This window comes from Carassius carassius, chromosome 36, assembly GCF_963082965.1.
Source record: "Carassius carassius chromosome 36, fCarCar2.1, whole genome shotgun sequence".
In the NCBI taxonomy this organism is placed as follows: domain Eukaryota; kingdom Metazoa; phylum Chordata; class Actinopteri; order Cypriniformes; family Cyprinidae; genus Carassius; species Carassius carassius.
This window is the reverse complement of record NC_081790.1, coordinates 10826507-10846310: the sequence shown is the minus strand read 5'-3', so window position 1 is coordinate 10846310 and position 19804 is coordinate 10826507. Positions and strand designations below refer to the sequence as shown.

General features: G+C 37.2%; 1 protein-coding gene across 2 annotated transcripts in view; it reads left to right on the top strand.

Moving 5' to 3' along the window:
- Positions 1-19804, top strand: part of LOC132117116 (transmembrane protein 132C-like) — a 148668-nt gene that overhangs the window by 32149 nt on the left and 96715 nt on the right. For both annotated transcript variants that reach the window (XM_059526192.1, XM_059526191.1), the window contains one exon: positions 9366-10272. In XM_059526192.1, coding sequence (XP_059382175.1) covers positions 9366-10272 — 907 coding nt within the window. The remainder of the gene's footprint in view (positions 1-9365; positions 10273-19804) is intronic.

Below are 19804 nucleotides of genomic sequence, written 5' to 3'. Positions count from 1 at the left end.
ATTTAGCAGCTCTCGCCTGTGTTTATCATGTTTGCTGTTAACTCCAGCCTGCCTAGACTCACTGCCAATAGCCAAACAAAATAAAGCCCTGAAACATCATCAGCTGCCATCATAGTCAATGGATTGTTTCCCTGACAACTATTTGACTAAAAAGCAAAAACAAAAGCTCCATAGGGGGAAAGATAACCAAATATGCAAATCTGAAAGAAGTTCATATATTTTCATGCTGGTTTGTGGTTGTCATTTTTTCGTTGTTGAAGGCTTTGGATTCTAATAATCCGAGCCATCACTCATATTTTCATTTGACTTCCTCCCACCAGCCTCTGTTCTCACTTATTTTTCATTTGTCGAGGAGATGTGATCCCCGGAGGTATGACTCTAAATGAGAACGTACCTGCATATCATTACATCATTCTCCAAGTCGTCCTGTTTGACAGGGTGCCTGCTTCCCTTTTAAGCACGCTCTCCCATAATTCATCCATTCTGGGCTCTGTATCAGACTGAATCTGTTAGTCAAGGGCTACAGAATCGAGCTGAGATTGCAAATGCTGGTGATTGGGAGAGAGTTGGAATGGCTAAAAATCTCACCAGACAAACCAATCCTCAAAGCCTGTTACCCTAAAATAAAAAAGTCCAGCTCTCCCAAAGTGCAATAGCAGGAGATATGGTTAGTATAACAGGTACTCTGAGGTGCTCGAATCAGTGGATTTTCCTCCTTCCCTCATGCCCTGGCAAATTTAGTGAGCCATCAGTCTTCCAGAGCCAATTCCAAAGTCTTTTTCAGCCCTCAAAGCAGTACACTCAAGCTCAATGAGCAATAGATAGCAATAATGTAATCATAAAAAGCCCACTCTGGACTCAAACGCATCGTTGCTTTTGTTTTTGACCTCTTAGGTTTGTTTAGATGTTTCGTGTAAGCCTTAGTGCACAATTGCTTATGTTTTAATGAAGTGATGTTGGGTAGATTTTAGAAGATATTTCTGCGGCCAGGCATGACAAATGCAGATCAAGAGTTTCCTGCCATTAGTGGGTCTCTGAAAATTTATTCATTATCATTATGGAAAATGGTAATGTGTCATGCCTAATTTTTGAATGGGGAAAAGAGGGAAGATGGATTTATAGAATTTCCCAGAAAGCAATAAGGCTGTTCAGTTTTTAGATCGAAAACTTTCTGAATATATTTTTAGAGTCAAAGATTTTGACTGAGTAAAATAAGATCTTTAGGAGGTTTAAATCTTTTCTTCTACCACATATGCTACCATTCAGTAGTTTGAGATCTTTAAATTATAGACCTTATTTTACTCATAAATTGAAATCTGCTATTCTAAAAACCTAGTTGAAATTCCCGATGGGACCCACGGTGAATAAGCCCTCTGGGTTGGCCTACAAACCGACATCATGACTAAACAGCTATTATTTTTGGAGCTCAATCGAGGCTGATCGTAGCCTGATCGCAACTAGCAATCGTGCTGATGTCAACAGACCAATTGAGGTTAATTTACTCTGTATATACAAGCCATGTCAAGTAGCTCTGAAGTGGATGGTGCAATTTTGCCTAGTTCTAAAATCAACAAAATGTCTTTTTTTTTACCTTAATGGTGGTGAGGAAAGACTCCCTATTCAAATATGTGACAGAAGCAATTTTTTTCCAATATGTCTGTCAGTGGTATCCTCTCCATAGGCTCAGAATCTTTCATTTTCCCTCTGCTTGCTTCATAACTCCCAACATTTGAAATCAGCTGAATTTTCTCCCTTTGCTCTACAGACTTCTCTCAGACGAGGTTTACATGCTGAGATACCTACTCCACAATACTGATGCAATCAATGCGTGTGCTCGATGCCCAGATAGCTTGTGCCTTTTCTGTCTTCCTCCTGGTCTCTGTCTTGTTCTAACTTAGCATGTAATTATGTGTAGTGTGGAGTTACTTCTGAAATGTAATCCAGTACGGACTACAAATTGCATGGCTAAAATTGTGATCAGCAACACAATCTAAACCAAGTTAAATCTTTAGGTTATGACTATAATCCAAGCATTGCAGAACCGCGGCACATTGTTGCAGAAGTCAGATTTCAGTGATCACAGGAAGAGAGCTTTAAGTGTAGAGCCTGGTTTATACTCGCTGCGTTAGCACAAACGTGAAGGTGTGCACAACGCATGGCAAAAATGACGCAATTATTGAAGAAACGATGGCAGACAGATGATTTGGTTTTCACACTAAAGTTAAATAAAAGGCCACTTCATAAACCGGAGAAGATGAACATGTTGGTATTCTTGTGGAAAAACAAATAAACATGCAAGTCCCATCACCGACAGCCAGTTTAGTTTTACGTTTCTTTTTGTTTTCATTTTAAAAAGCTTGTTATCTTTGCTGTTTACCTCAAGTTAAGCTATGGAGGCTTTCTTGATTTTTTAAAAAACTATTTTTTACATTTAATTGATTGCTTAGTGTTTGCTGAACATTCTTTTGTTTATTAGCTGGTATATAATATGTAATAGCATGTGGTGTATGTCATGCCTCGTCTTATTTGATTTTGTTAATAAGCGTTACGTAATCTAATTTGTCATTATAGCCTAGTGTTTTATTGTTGTTGTGCTTTTTAATTAAGAATAACAATGAATCCATCTTTTGTTTTAGTCTTTAAAAGTGAAAGGTGTCGATATATTGTCAAATGTGACACAAAGATCACGAATTTGAAAGTGAAATTAAAAGTGCCCAAAACTCGGCTTATAAAACAAAAAAAGTTGTAAGTTTGTAAGTTGTTTCTGCATAAATGAGGAATGAGACCATTCTTTGCTTCCAAAACCTTTTGACTCTAGGCATTTATCTGTTAAAAACTTGAAAGTTCATTACATTAAGTATTATTTTTTCTTCTTTTTAGTGCTGGACTGTAATGTGTCTGGGACATCCATGTCTGCGCAGTCTAAACACCTAATTTTCTCTCATTTTTTCAAGTGACTAAGATATGTTTTGTCTTATTGATTATCTTTCTATTAAGTGGCTACCATTGAAAGATGTGTCCTACTTGCTTTTAAGTGCTGGCGTTAACCTCAGGAATGGAACGCTACCTACTCATTTAATGTATGCAGTGTGGGCACTCTGAACTATTACCATTATTAATGTTATCTATCAGCTCAGCAGTTGGCCACTATCCCATGCAGCTCCCACTTCACTTATAATAAGATTATACACGTTTTTATAATGGCAGTTAAGAAAATGGCCCAAGGGCAATCCAATTATGATGCCCAAAAACCTTACTATGTTGACTTTCCCTGAAGGCCAGAATCTGAAGTTGGGACAGATTTCCATGGTAGAGCATAACTTAAATTAATTAACAGCTCCCAAATCACCACTTACTGTACCATGTGCTTATGTGCCATTGTCAGCATATATTTCAGTTACTCAGAGTCTCGTCTAAGCCATCAAACTCTTACTAAATTGATGCAGACAAATCAAGGTAGCGGTGTAGATTCACTAAAAAAAATTCATTGGGTATTCGAAAGAGTTCAGTCTTTAATTCTTTTATCTTCTTCTAACCAGAGTCTGCTTATGAAGAAGAATGTAACCATAAAAGAAAACCCTAGGCCTTTTAGAAAATTAGATACCAACTCAAATGAAGAATGATCTCTTCCCACACATTAATCATTAAAAAGAGAGGAAGTTATAAACCTTTTTCATGCTAGAATATTACTGTCTGGTCTGTATCCTAATGAATTACTAAACGAAACACCACCTTTTTTTAATGTTTTTTTTTTTAATTATAGAGTAAAACTAGCTGTCATGCAATAACTCAGAATGTTCTTTGAGTAGGAATTAAGCATTTGTAAGGCTGTCTGTTCACTAAAGAATGATGACAGAAGCTTGAATATCACTTTTTTCAAATGCATGAATTCACTTCAAATCGCCAAACTATCACAGTCTGGTACAATTGTAAACCTGATTGCTCAGCCAATTGTTATAAGGGCTGTTACATGTTTTTCATTGAGACAACAGTCTTAAAATACCCCGAGCTGTATCAAAATTGTACACATACAATATCATTTTAACACCAGCAAATTATCTTGGCTCACCTGCTAATTAAGTCTTGAATACAGTTTAGGATGAACATATGCTAATTTTAGAGAAAAAGAGGAAAGCTTCAACTGATCCAGCAGAGATGAAACGGTGTAACACGTTTCCTCTTTTATCACTCAGTTATGAATGGATTTTCAAGTTATTTTAGTTTTTCTTCTGCATGCTTAGAGCACCGAGATTTTGATTTCAAAATCTGTTCTTGCATAATGTGTGTGTGTGGTTGGCTCTTCTATAGTATACTGATGTGGGTTTGAGCAACATCAGTGTATATATATATATATATATATATATATATATATATAGACACTGAACAAAATTATAAATGCAACACTTTTGTTTTTGCCCCCATTTCTCATGAGTTGACCCAGAGGGGTTACCAGGATGTCATGTTTGGGGGGGCATTTGGCTTGTTGGGGGGGGGCAACATAAACAACTGAAAAAAAATTGGCGCAAAATTAAGCTATAGTACACACAATCTGTTTTAGTGCATATCTTTTTCTAAGCCAGGAACCCAGAGATAGGCACAGGGCCCCTATTAGACTGTAAGGCTATCACATAAAAGTTAGTTAAACCAGGTTAACATTAATGATATGATGATGATATTATTATTATTATTATTATTATTATTGACAGATTCATTTATATAATAGATCACGTGATTGCCTGATGATGAGTGACAGGTGTTTGCTTGTGAGAAGACGTGCTACACGAGTAGGCTTTTTTAAATGAAACTGAAGGCAAGTTTGTATAGACAAGAGGTAAATTAATTTGTTTCTTCTAAGCTGTTCCAGACGTAGGTGCTACTTCTAGGGCTAAAATGCTTCGTGAATTACTCTTAGCAAAACACATTAGGAGTCTAAAGTTATGAGTGACATGGACATTATTTTTAGGAGTCTCTCTTAAATTCGTCAGTTAGGAGCTACTTGTAGCCTCTTATAAGTATCTTTGTGAATGCAGCCCCAGGTAAAAAAAAAATGTATATGCTCAATTGAATAGTATGAGGACAGTATTTGAATTTTATTGTCTGGTTGTAAGTGGCTTTGGATAAAAGTGTCTGCTAAATGAATAAATGTAAATGAAAACATATAGGCCTAGATAAAAGGACACTTATTAGGCTACAGGGGGACAGGAGACCTAGAGAGTTTAAATAAAAGCTATTTTTTGTGAAACTATAAGAATTGAATTGATGATATCATTAGAAGAGGCAACATAACTTTTTTAAATATAGTTTCTTTTTTTTATAAATTTTTTATTATTAATAAATGTGGCAGATATTTAGGCCAAAGTACATGGGTGATAAAAATCTTTGTCATTATTTTATCTGTTACTTAAAAATCAGAACAAAGATATTATACAAATAAAGCGTTTTATTTTCAGGTACAAGAGGTGTATTTAGTAGGAGCATTAATTTTTTTTTTACACTGATTCCTATTAAAGCAACTGTATTAAAGTTTTTTTTTCAGTCAAGAGTATTGAGTGATTGTTCTCTGTGTGTGGTGTTTTAGTAACATAAAAGGAATAATTCACCCAAAAATTCAAATAGTGAAGAAAAAAAAACCTGAATGAGTTTCCTTCTTCTGCTAAACGTAAGTTATTTTGAATAAGGTGGAAACCCAAACAGTTGCTGGTTCACTGTGACTTCAGTATGTTTTGCTACAATCAAAGTCAATGTGGACCAGCAACAGTTTGGTTACACAGATTCTTCAAAATCTTTTTTTGTGTTCGGCACAAGAAAGAAGTTAATACAGGTTTTGGACAAAATGTGAGTGTATAAACAATGACAGAAATTAAATTTTAGGGTGAACTATCCCTTTAATTCACACAGCAGCATGTAGCCTACTGTCCCTTTAAGACCTGCGCGCATAAATACAGACATGCATCCTCTTTCAGTTGTTTACTTTAATTTTAGACATAACCAACTGAGTCTATACATAAACCTTGTGTGTTTTGAAAGTATTAGCACAAAACATTACTTAGAAATCAGGCACAGTTTGAAGGGCTTTTTTGTTCTCGTGCAGCGCTTTGATTGGGCTCAGAAAAACTGTTCGTAATAAAAGCACACAAATGAAACGTTGAAATAACCAGTAAGGATTTAAAGCAGATGCAAAAAAAATAGTTTGTGAATAAGTGCAGTGTCCCCGAGTAACTCTAGCGCTGAGTTAACACTGATGTTAATGTCACAGTATATTAATTCCGCTGAGACAGAACAGCAGCTGATACAATGTGCGCTGCAGCACAATACAACAATATTTCTTCAAAAGCAGATCGTGGAAAAACTTTTATTGTCCACAACCGAAAATATTAATATACTACCCTCGGCAGAAATCGAGGACAGGGGGCAGACCGGGCCACGAGGGCACTTTAGCGCTGGACCTCAAAGTCGCAGTCGCAAGTCGCAGAATTCTCTGACTTAAAAAAAAAAAAAAAATCAAAAAGCGTCAAAATCACGCTGTTCCTCTCTCAATGCACTTCGATCCAATACACTGTTTTGGGGTGGCAAAGCTCATTTGTGCCTCCCTTGTGGACATGGGGTGGCACTGCCTCCCCCAGCCTCACCCTAGACACGCCCCTGAGTTGAACTCAAAGATCTAAGGCCAAAAAAGGCCTATTTCTCTCAAATATTGTTCACAAATCTGTCTAAATCTGTGTTAGTGAGCACTTCTCCCCTGCGAGATGATCCATCCACCACACAGGTGTGGCATATTAAGATGCTGATTAGACAGCATGATTATTGCACAGGTGTGCCTAAGACTCTCTAAAAATGTGCTAAAAACCTCTAAAATGTGCAGTTTTACTGTGTTTACCGCTTTTATGAAATTATTTGGCCCGCCCCAGCCCACCCCACAAATAAAGTAAAATTTCTTTACCTGCACCAACCTGATTCGTGGGGTCACCGCGAGTTGTGAGGCAACCCGCGCATCACAGACATCATGCAAGTTACGTTGCTACGTAGGCCTTTCGTATTGTAACCTTATCAAAAGAACCTAATAAAATATGAAAATAGATATTCCAAATATTTAATATAGGCTATAGGGAATTGCATGCAACATACATGGATTTTTTACATTTTGCTTTTAATGACCCTCCCCAACCAACCCCGCAAATAAAGTGAATTTTTTTTTACCTGGCCCAACCCGACCCGCAGGTTACCCGCAGGGTCCTGGGGTTATGAGACGACCCGTGCATCACTATAGTGGATGAATGGCACAACAATAAGCCTCAGGATCTTATCACGGTATCTCTGTGCATTCAAAATGCCATCAATATAATGCACCTGTGTTTGTTGTCCATAACATACGCCTGCCCATACCAAAACCCCATGCCTAACGAGCATGCAGACAAGCTTCGCTGAGACGGTTTCTGACAGTTTGTGCAGAAATTCTTTGGTTATGCAAAAAGATTGTTGCAGCAGCTGTCCAGGTGGCTAGTCTCAGATGATCTTGAAAAGTGAAGATACTGGATATGGAGGTCCTGGGCTGCTGTGGTTACACGTTGTCTGTGGTTGTGAGGCCGGTTGGATGTACTACCAAATTTTCTGAATTGCCTTTGGAGACGGCTTATGGTAGAGAAATGAACATTCAATTCACAGGGCACAGCTCGGGTGTACATTCCTGCAGTCAGCATGCCCGCTCCCTCAAAACTTGCGACATCTGTGACATTGTGTTGTGATAAAACTGCACATTTTAGAGTGGGCTTTTATTGTGGCTAGCCTAAGGAACACCTGTGCAATAATCATGCTGTCTAATCAGAATCTTGATATGCCACACCTGTGAGGTGGATGGATTATCTCGGCAAAGGAGAAGTGCTCACTAACAAAGATTTAGACAGATTTGTGAACAATATTTGAGAGAAATAGGCCTTTTGTGTACATAGAAAAAGTGTTAGACCTTTGAGTTCAGCTCATGAAAAATGGGAGCAAAAATAAAAGTGTTGCGTTTATAATTTTGATCAGTGTATATTTATAATTTTTTATTACTTATATTTGTAGAGAATTATTATATTATAATATATTGAATATTTGATGAGCTAAAATGTTGTAAATGCTTGAATTTCATGCCAGAATATCATACTATTTTTATTAGCCTGTATCCTATTGATCAGGATTAGTTTTTATCTGTTGCCAAAATATTTAAGTATCATGTACATTTGTTAAATTTATCTGTATATAATATCATTTATCTATTATCTGCCATAATTTGCTAATCATAGTTGGCCTCAGCTTTAGCATTGTTGTGTGTCCTTTATTTCTTCTTTTTTTAATCACACTTCTTTCTTGATTTCATTAAGTTTGAACAAAGGTTCACTAGAAGTTTCACTTTAATTTTCAGTACACATGATTTTGGCTAAACATTTAGTTTTAGAGAGAAAAAAATTGCTGGTTTACTGCCATATTCCTGTAAAAATGCCCATCTGATTCTTCCAAATGACTAGACTTGTTATATTCTTCTTGTTTCCAAATGAAAGACACAGTGTCTGCGATTCACTGAATTATTATTTTTTTTAAAGAAATCAAAATTTAACTTAAGTTAATCATTTTTGTGTAGCACCACATTCAGTGCGCCCTTTGTGTTTTATTTCTCTGATTACTTTTTTCTTTCAAGTCTTCACTCTTTATCTTTCTCTCTCCTTTTTTATTGCTGCCAAAAAGAATAATGTTTTAGTCCCACAGGAAAATAGTCTTTGAGTAAACTTTTTCTCCCACCATTCTTCACTGACACTTTGCATTACTCTTCTCAATATCTGGCTCCCATGAAACAAAACAAACTGATTCCACTATATTAACTCAATATTCATGAGATTATTTGATTTATTATGGGTGATTTACATTAAAAGAATAATAAAACAAAATTAACTCAATGTGTACAAATGCAGTAGAACATATCCCCAGACTCAATCTATATTGCACAGGCAAAACCTTTAAACAAACCATAAAATTATTCATGTTACACAATGGTATATAAGCATCCTCCTGCTGTGCTGTAGTGTCTGCCTTAAGCACCAATAGCATTTGTCTGCCACCAGCTGTCACAAATCTCCAGCATCTGTTTCTCTCAGACCAGCGCTGTGACGCAAAATCAATGGAGACTCTTGGGTCCTTCCATCACCCCAAATATCTGCAGTGAACTGCTGGTTGAAGGCATTCAATAAAAGAGTCCAGTTGCCTGGAGATGGGGCGGGAGACAAATGACTCTTACTTAAGAGCTTGTAAGAGCATGCAAGTAGCTAGGTCGGGCTTAGAGGTCTGATAGATGGATGAGTGATGTCTTTTTTGTCTTATCTGTTATTTGTCAGTCATCGACAGTCGGATGCTGATGGAAGGACTGCAGAGATTTGGTGCCATCCAAACTTATCTTCCAGTCCGATACCAGGTGCTGAACGCAGAGTCTGCCTTCTTCCTGAAGGAGGCCAACCAGGACATCATGAGGAACTCCAGCCTGCAGGTTCGTACAGAACTTTTCTTCATTCAACAAGCCAGTAAGACGCCGTCGGTCAATGCCAGTTACGGGCCACTGTATGTAGAACAACCTGTGCCTGCGGAGCTTCTGGGCCCGGGACTTTTCAACAACCCCTCATCCACGTCACCATCCGCCACTTCCTCTCCTCTCTTTAGTTTTAACTGGAAAGTGCAGACTTTTATTATCAGTGAGCGAATCCATCCAAGTTGGCCGAAGGTTCAGGTTCTCTTCTATGTTGTGGGCCGGGACTGGGATGACTACAGTGCTGTGGACAAGTTGCCGTGTGTCAGGATGTTTGCCTTCCATGAAACCCAAGAGGTACGAGGCACCTGTCGTCTAAAAGGGGAACTCGGACTGTGCGTGGCTGAACTGGAGCCTCTGCCTAGCTGGTTCAGTCCCCCTAGTGTCATACCAGGTCGACAGAGATCTCCCGAGCTGGTTGAAGGCACTCCCGTGGAGCTGTATTACATGCTACAATCCACCGACACTGGGGAATGCAGCTCGGAAGACTCCCGCAAGACTAATTCCATCCGCACTGGACAGCTGGGCCCTGCCGGGTACTTCTCAGGGCCCACACCTATGCGCAGGATTGGCAGCGTACGCCTATTCCAACCGCTCTCTGAACTGCGTTTGGACAGTAACTTTGTGGTGATGGTTCCCTCCAGACCCATCAGGCAGAGGGAGACCATATCAGCCTTCCTAGCAGTCTCTACCCTTTCATCAGTAGAGATCTTCACTTTAAGGTGAGTGACCAACTCTTATAGTACTTTTATTGTGATACTTTATTTTATTTATTTTATGGAAAAGAGCAGATCTGACATTTTTATAATTAAACAAAAGTAAATTTGAAAAAAAAAATTTTTGTTGACATTGTGATGACCTATTTTTTGCCCCCAACTGTTCACCCAGCCCCCAAAATTATTTGCAGCATTGCTAATACTTTAGCAGCAAATACCATGAAAATGAAATAATCAAGAGTAAAACTATATTTTTTTTTTTCGTTTTTGGAAGGCGTATTCAAAATTCACTTGGCTCAAGAACATGCCCACTCAGTTTAAGTAGGCATGCTGTTTCTAAGGTAGGGTGAATAGATAAATTGACAATTTTCTGCATGGCCCTTGAATTTGGATGATTTCATGCTCTCCAAATTCATCGTTGTCAGCGCATAGCACGTTTATCATCAGTGCAAGTTTTACTGTGCGATTCCCACAGTCCTGAGGTTTCTGCTAATTTCAAAAGTGTTATATCCAGGCCTCAAAAAGTCTCACAAATTAATAGAATCTGAAAAGGTCATGGAAAATACAAGGAATTTCTATACTACTTACATTTATTCTAGTCATTCATTCGACTACAAAATACTCTCTGTATAGTAGCTGTGTTCTTTAGAAGACTTTAAAAGCCTTCACCAGTAATCCTTTACAAATGATTGGAAAAGTCTGGAAATTATTTTTCAAACATTTTGGTTCCCAAAATGTAGCCTGGGTTATGTTTCCTTATACCTTGTGTAGCTTTGTTCATGATTTTCAAAGATGAGGACATGTCATTCAACCTGTCCATGTTGAAATCTGTCTAATTTGACTGGCTTCTACCATGTTGTTTACATCAAAATGCCACAATCACACAATCTTTGACATCATCAGGTACGTTCATAATCTTAAAGGGATAGTTCACCCAAAAATTATGTCATTAATTACTCACCCATATGTTGTTCCAAACCCGTAAGATGTTTTTTCATTTTCAGAGCACAAATTAAGATATTTCCTGATGGAATCCAAGAACATTCTGACCCTCCATAGACAGCAAGGGTCCTAACACGGTCAAGGTCCAGATAGGGAGGGACATTAAAATAGTCACATGTGACATCAGTGCGTCAACCGTATTGTAATGAAGCTACGTTATGTTTGTTTTCTTTGCGCACAAAAAATATTCTCATAACTTCATAAAATTATGGTTGAACAAAGGTCTTACATGTTTGGAATGACATGAGGGTAAGTCATTAATAACATAATTTTAATTTTTGGGTGAACTATCTCTTTAACAGAACAGACCTGAATTTCACCTGTCCAAAACCACTGGACACTGCACCTTTTGTAGCGGAACACATTTAAACGTTTATCTTGACATTCATTATGTGAAGTCTACATAGCCCAAAGGAAATTCGTGAGACTACACTTTCAAAACAATACCTAATTAACTCTCAATTAGTAAATTTAACTCTTAATTAGTATAATGCAACTAAATACAAATTAATTATTAAGAGATGTGCAGACTGCACAAGATGCACTGTTTGAAATAAATTTCCTAACAACCCAGTGTGCAAAAGTGAGAAAATTCTTTATTGATTCATTGAGTGTTGAGCTCTAATTAGAACAAGCGGATTTGATGAAGCGACTAAAGACATTCTGTGCAAGTGAGTAAATGACCGTGAGAGAAATTAATGTTCATTCCTGTTTGTATTCTCTCATGCCTGATATCTAAACTCTTGGTTTGAGTTATACACTAACAGCTTTGGCCACTATCTCATGCGTGATTAACGGACTTTAAGTGTTCCGGTCTCGATACGATCCAGTTTTGCTCCTCTCTAATATGTTTGCGAAAAGTGGGTGTTTACTAGAACAACGAATGAAGCTTAGCATGCAGAAATAAAAAGCTCAGAAATTAATTGCCTTTGATGTAGACAGAAATAAAGAAGCTCCTGGCAGATGCGTTGTTTTCGGAAATGTTCTCCAAGGGTGCTCTAACATTAGAAACAGCAGTTTCTAATAGAGTTAGCAGGCCAGTTTTAATTAATGCGGAAAGAAAAAGTTTAGTCCTCAATAGCAAGTAAATTTGTGATGTCTTGGGTGACGTAGTGCTTTGGGAAACTGTTCAGTGATGTTGATTTCTCTGTAGTTCCTCCTGTGTTCATAAAGACTGGTGATAAGATCCTATAAAAGGGTTTTTTTTCTTTTTCTTTTTGCCTTTCTCTACTTGATGCCTTAAAGTCTTTGTGATGGCTCCAAGTCCCCTCAACCCCTGGAGATAGGCACAGCTCTGTTCTCAGCTTGGGCTGCGCTCCGAGTTCCAACCAAACAGTTTTTTTAAATAGTGACCAGCTGAGCGCTGCTGATAGGGCTGTTTCTCTAGGGTCCCTGGCTGTTGATGTGTTGTGTAGTTGTGTAGGTGCTTGAGGGGGAGGGGAGGAGGTTACATTGGGCGGCGGCACATGGTTCAGACCAGTTGTGTCGCTGGCGTTCTTGGAGCCAGATCTCCTCATCTTATCATCAGCCTAGGGATAAAAATGCTCTGTGATCAGCTTTTCCCTGCCTAACACAATCAGGGTAAAACAGAATAGCTCCTGAGAATCGCATCTGACTGTCAGACTTCCTCCAGCACGATGTTCAATGAAATCACCCAACACTGCATGAAAATCTACAAATAAATTAATATGCTGAAATAGATACATTTAGATAAATATGTCAATTTATAGGTTAAATAATATGTATGATAATATATTTATCATATTATTACTCAAATAAATGTTCACATTTTTAAAATAACATTTCAATTGTATTTATTATAATAGAAATTAAATATTTTGCAGAAGCAGTTCACCCATGCATGTAAAGCTTTTCATTTATGTTTTCTATTTTCCACTTTCTGGTCTCTTGTGAGAGAAATCACGAAGACGCTCTGAAAAAAAGAAGCTATTTTTAAACTAGATTTTTTGATAAAATTTTACAGCCGTTCTTTACCACTCCCACCGGCCAATATTTTTCATCTTTCTCTGAGAATAGAACTTATGAATGTAAAATTATAATGTTTATTGGTGATAAACACGCTCTTAAATTTCTCATTTTAATTCTCAGGCTAGTGTCGTGTATTTGGAGCTTGCACTTCCTTGCTTTTTACCTCATTAGTGGTTTGGAGATCAGTAACATGTAGAGATGGGATTTACACCTGATTCATAATGCAAATGGAAACGCGCTTCCCTCATGAACAAATTAACAACCTCTCAAAAGATAAATAGCCCCTGCTGTATTGTAATTTTGACTAAACAATCTTACAAGTTTCTGCATGTCCCAGTGGAATATATGCTAATACATGCAAATGAATAATCGTTCCTTATGGACCATTTCTTATTTTGCTATAGCAAAGATATTTTTCCTTGTCCAATTTTAGTCCAATTGCATATACACCATTCTGATGTGTACAAATGACCAAAAGCTGATTGGCTCTGTCATTTGACTGGTCCATAAACATGAATCTGCTTGTTTAGAATTCGAAGGTGTGTCAAATAAATCAATAACGGTGAATATAATTATTGCATTTTACTTTAATAGCTTTGTGGTCACATTATTTATTGACTTCCTTTTTGAATAAGCAAAAGATTTATGTTTAAACAGCTGATTTAAAGGCCACCCATAATACATTTTTCACACTTGTACTCAAGTACAGCAATTTTGTAGATCCATTGTCCTTTGGTTAATAATTCAGTCACTTTGATATGGCATACTGTGGGTGTTGAACACATTTATGCATATAATAATTATGTTCTGATATAATATATCCGTTCTTAAAGAGACAGTTATATGAATATTCTGACTTTTTTTTTTTTGAAAGAACACCATAGCTCTTCCACATAAATTGTCCATAATAGGACTAATGGTTTTAATTCCTTTGTTTATATGTTCTATCTGATTATTAGATGGACTTCTATCCACATTAGACAGAAGTCCCCCTGTAGTGAAAATCAAGTTTTTTTTAATGTTGTTTATTTGTCTATGTGGTCATTTGCTTTTAAACAAACCATGCACCAATACATTATTCAACACCATTGCTGAGTATTTTCTCCTTAAAACTGTAGTTTCCCAATGACAGTCCCAGAAACGCGTTTTGAAACAGCACTTGGTTTGCTACGTCACAAAATTCAATAACCAATCACATAAAGGGATATATTCCTTTCATCAGTATATCCCTCTCTCTATTTATACAAATGCAGTTCGCACAGAGATCATAGCATAGAGATTACATACTGTACAAAATATACGTACCAATTACCGGAATGAAACCAAAAATAAAACAGAGCAAAAAAAAAGCATGAAGCTGTTTAACATGAATTTAGCAACGCTAACTTAAATAATAACCCATGGCAACAGTGTAAAAGTAGACTAGAGTCATACCTACCTCTCCTGCATTGGTGTCCGGACTTGCATTGCCTGCGGTGCAAATTAAGAATCACAAACTTGGCTGCATTTGCGTCTTCAAGGCATTTTTAATGACACAATATCGTCAAGTAACTTTAACAACTGTTACAGAATCCAGTGTAGTTGTCTGCTAGTAAAACCTTAGTTTTATCAGTCATTATCTGTGGATCAGGAGGCCCTGGCTGGTGTGACTGAGTGGAGGTGGGGCTTATTTGCGTATTCATAGATCCGCATATAGTAAATGAGGCAAGCGTGTACAGCAGAGGTGGGTAGAGTACCCAAAAACTGTACTCAAGTAAAAGTAAAAGTACTTCTCGAAATATTTACTCAAGTAAAAGTAAAAGTACTAGTCTTGAATAGTTACTTGAGTAAGAGTAAAAGAGTATCGGATAAAAAATCTACTCAAGTAGTTAGTTACTAGTTACTTTGGGTCATATATACTGTACTGAGCCTATTTTTATTTAGATATATAGATAAAATGTATGTAATGTATGTGTGTGCGTGTATAAATGTATATATTTCATCAGCCTTTACTCCAATTTATGTAATTTATTATAAAACCCTGTCTGTTTACTTAAGTAACAGATATAGGTGTCATGCCATAACATATTTTTAATACGACTGACTTTATATTAAATGTGAATTTAACATTGAAAGTTAATGTGATATAAATATTGCTACTAATCTTTCATTGTTCAGAAAGAGAGCAAATAACATTTACATTATTAAAGATCATTTTCACTGACAGTCTAGAGTTCAATCACTCTCAAAAACTCCCATTAAAATCACTGAAACTGTTAACACTGTGAAATCAATATCTTAATTAAAGATTCGTACACACATCTGCACTTTGTTGTTCCTGCGAGAGAATTTGCCAGAAAGAGGTATTCAGTCAGCGAGCGAGTGAAGGAAGCACCGGCATTTCAGCGATGACTCATCTGAACACATCTGATTGGCCAATGCTTTAATAAGCTCAATAGAATCATGCGTGATTTGTTATAATGCGCAGCGCTGTATAAACGCATCTATCTCTGGCTAAGCGCCAGCAAACAATCACAGATCTGAATTTAGCAGCTGATAATATGACTCGCTGAACGTACTTGCACCAGTGTGATTGTATTAAAATTAATAAAATCTTAATCGGCTATTTTTTGTCTTTTGGAAGCTGCATTCAACTTGACTCCCCTCTGTTATAAGCCACACACGTACAACAAACTAATGTCACAGTGGTATCGTGTACTGTAATCGAATGTAGCCCAAGTTATTACCTGTTAAACAGTAGACAGCACACGCGGTGTTCATCTAATAAGGATCTCCATCGCTAGCAAATAATAGCCTTTGCAGATTTCAATTCAGTGCCGTTCCAGCCACGTTTTCAACGCTCTTTCTGTTCTTAAACGTTACAACTCCGAGTGAACCACTTCAGACGCTCAGCGCGTGCGGCAGGGAACTGAACGACTCATTCAAACTGATTCATGAACCAATTCACTCGTTTGCCAATTGGTTTGATCAAGCCTTTGAACAGAATTGACTCAAAAGAATGAATCATTCGCGAATGTGCATCGCTCATTGCCCAGAGAAAAGTAGACGGCGCGTTTGGAATAAACTGAAGCATTATAACATTTATTGCATTAAGATAAAGTAACGACAGGAGCGTCGCCCACAGTAATGAAGTAAAAGTACAGATTTTTCCCCAAAAATTTACTCAAGTAAGAGTATAAAGTACCCATCTTTAAATATACTCCGAAAAGTATTCGTTACCCCAAAAAATTACTCAAGTAAATGTAACGAAGTAAATGTAACTCGTTACTACCCACCTCTGGTGTACAGTTATATTCAAGCTATTTTATGGTCTGAGAAAATTATTTCCACAAGAAAGAAACATTTAAACATGTTATTTTGATGATTGAAGATGAGTTTTTAAGAGTACATATTTGACTAAAGGGGAACTTTAACAGCAACAGCGAAAAAGAGGGAGAATGTGAGCACACTGTGGCAGTGCCATCAAAATAAAAGTCCCGGCTTGAGTGCATGAGCCAAACAGGAAAACTTATCAGCCAATGCCAATATTTGAAAAATGACCGATATATCTGCCTTGGCGATATTTTGGTCAACTACTAGCTAGGACTGCACCCATACTAATATTCTTGCTGATAAAGATAATTATTTTTGTTATGACTGATAGCCTGATATGACTGATATGACTGAATTATGCACTATTTCGTCTATGTAAATTAAAAATTAGATGCTAAAAACTAAAATTGTCTGTGAGTAATGTGCAGAGCAGTCAAAATTATATTTTTATTTTCAGAATTCCTTCTCAAAGATTACATTTAACATTGTTTTTAAAGGCATTTATCTCTAAGGGTGTTAGATATTTAACTGTAAAAAAGTCTAATATTGAACAATGCATTAACGGATATGGTCCCGATCTATTGTCCATCCCTATTACAAGCTGCTCTTTTCTGTATAATGAACGTCAGTGGTGGCTGCGGCTCTCCCAGGTCCCCATTCGCCTTCACTGTACAGACGAAATACGTGTTTCTTCCTGATGTTCCTGTAATGGTTTCTCTCATCCACTGTTTGCCTCTATCTGTCTCACAGATGGTCCTGTGCATTTATTTTCAGTGTCCCCTTAGAGCAAGGGCTGTAAATTGGCCTTTTCACCGATGGATTGGAGGCTGCAAGAGCCACAGAACTTGATTAGTTGCCATCACAGTTTACAGAGCGATTACTCCCAATTTCCTTTTGCCCCTCCAGGGTCGTTGGCACGTGTATACTTTGAAGGCACAAACTCTCTTCATCTGGCCATTAATAAGTAATTAGTGATTTGTGCACAGGGGAAACGTATTCGCTCTCAAGCTCTAGTTTGATTTGCTTGCCACACAGACTCCCTCCACAAAGCAATCAGCGCAGCCTGCAGCGAATAATCTTAGTGTGCACATTTCTTGGTAATTATTTTTAATGCATCCCACCCATGAATTTCTCAACCTTTCAGCACGGTGGCTGTCATTATTTGACTGAAGGCACCGGATGATTCTTTTTCCTTAAATATTATTCACTTTGCCTGTTTTGCACAGTCCCGGGGGGTCCTGGGAGAAACGGGTGCTTCCGCCTCTCTCTGAAGTGTGGTAGTTTGTTAGGCTGAACCATGATCAGAGTAACATTGAGTGTTGTGGATGGTCAGTGCTGCACTCAGACGTTTCTCACTTTTCTTCCCCGCAGTTCACAGCAGGCCGCCACTGTCAAGTAAAACCGATTGTTTTCTGACTTTAAGAACTTAGACTTATTCCCAGAGATAAACTGTTGTCCATGATAGTGTTTATATGAAGTTTGCTAGCTTAAACTTGAACTTTGTTGTAAAAGAGTGCATGTTTTGAATGCATTTTAACACCACTGTTTAAACGTTTGGGGTAGGTCATTTTTTTTAAGTAATTGAAAAAAGTTTCTTATGTTTATCAAGACACAATCAAAGCAGTAATGTTGTGAAATGTTCTTACAAATTCTGACTTTTCTATTTTAAATATTATTTATTTATTTATTTTTTAATTGAAAGTGTCTTTGCTGAATAAACATAGTGTGTGTATACAGTATATATGTAGTTATATGTATATATATATATAGCTGATGCATATATACAAATAGTTAGAATGGTTTGATATTACATATTTATTGGTTGATATTGGATATTGGTTAAATTAAACGCCTTTCAGCCAGTTCCATAAATTACTTTTGCAGTTTTTACATTTCTGCTAGACTAAAAATAATTTGATAAAACAGTTTTCACTCAGAAATTGCTCGTAAATTTCACATAATAATTATGTGGAAATTAATTATAACTGCGAAGTAACACATTGAATTAAATGGGAAATTTTGAAGTAGAAAGGCGGAATTAGTATTTTCTTGTAAAACACTCCAATAATATTTGTTATATTTACAAAATTGAAAAAAAGCATAGCATAGCTGTTAATTTGCTTCAACTGTTTCTTCATATTCTGACACTTTTTGTATTTTCATTTTACTTTGATTTACAGTTGTCTTTTTTTCTTTTTTTGAGTGTGCGTGTAGTTATAGATTTCTAAACTACTTTAATTGGTAGCAGATAAATCTGGGAATATTATGTCAAAGATTCAGATCTGTGTGCAAAGTGAAAAGAGCAACCACTCAGTTACAGCCATTGAAGCAAAGTGAGTTACAACACCTGTCTGCCTCCTGTAATTATCTTTTTGATCACTGCTGGATGGGGAGAACAATTGGAAGTCTTTAATAGTGAAAGATGTTTCCCTAGATGGAGATTGGTGAAGTATGCTTCAAGGCTTGGGAATGACCTCATTCTGGCCATCAACACCACTGAGCCTGGTTGGGAGGTTTGGCCTTTATCTCTAGCTTTAAGCATGTAATTTGGAGCAAAGCCCTCAGAAGCTTCTGGAAGAGTGTGTAGTGGGTGGCTAAGCCTTGATCAGCTCGTGGGGGATCTCTTGTCAGGTCCAGTAATCCCAGAATCATCAGATAACAGGACGTGCATCGATGATCGTGTGATGGTGTTATCTCTGTGGTTTCAAAAGTGTTAAAAATGACTATTAATAAGGTCTAGATACACAGCCAGAACAGCATACAGTGAGCCCTACTCACTTGAAAATAAAAATATCTGTAGACTTTTGTAAAAGAATAAGAAACCCGACATTGTCTGTGACCGCTGATCTCAGCAACCTCCACCAGAACTATAATTCTCAGTGAAGAACAGCCAAGCACAAAACAAGCTGGTGTTTCATGCACAAAAACATATATTTTTGCTTCTCACTGTGTCCCTGTTTTATTTTTTCTCTGCTGAATGTCTCCTGGGATTCTTGTCCTGTCAGCTCTATCTACTAACAGGAACCTGTCAGGATTGTACGGTTTCAGATTAAGAATGAAAAATGATCATTGATAAACCTGGGACAGACTCTCTTAAGGGAATTCACTGATAGCATTGTTTATTTGCACATGTTGTTTGGATTGTTTTAGCACCCAGTTTGCAAGGAATCATGCAAATCAGATAGCGGCACAAACATGGCCAGAAACTTAGTGTTGAATGTGATTTGCATGACAC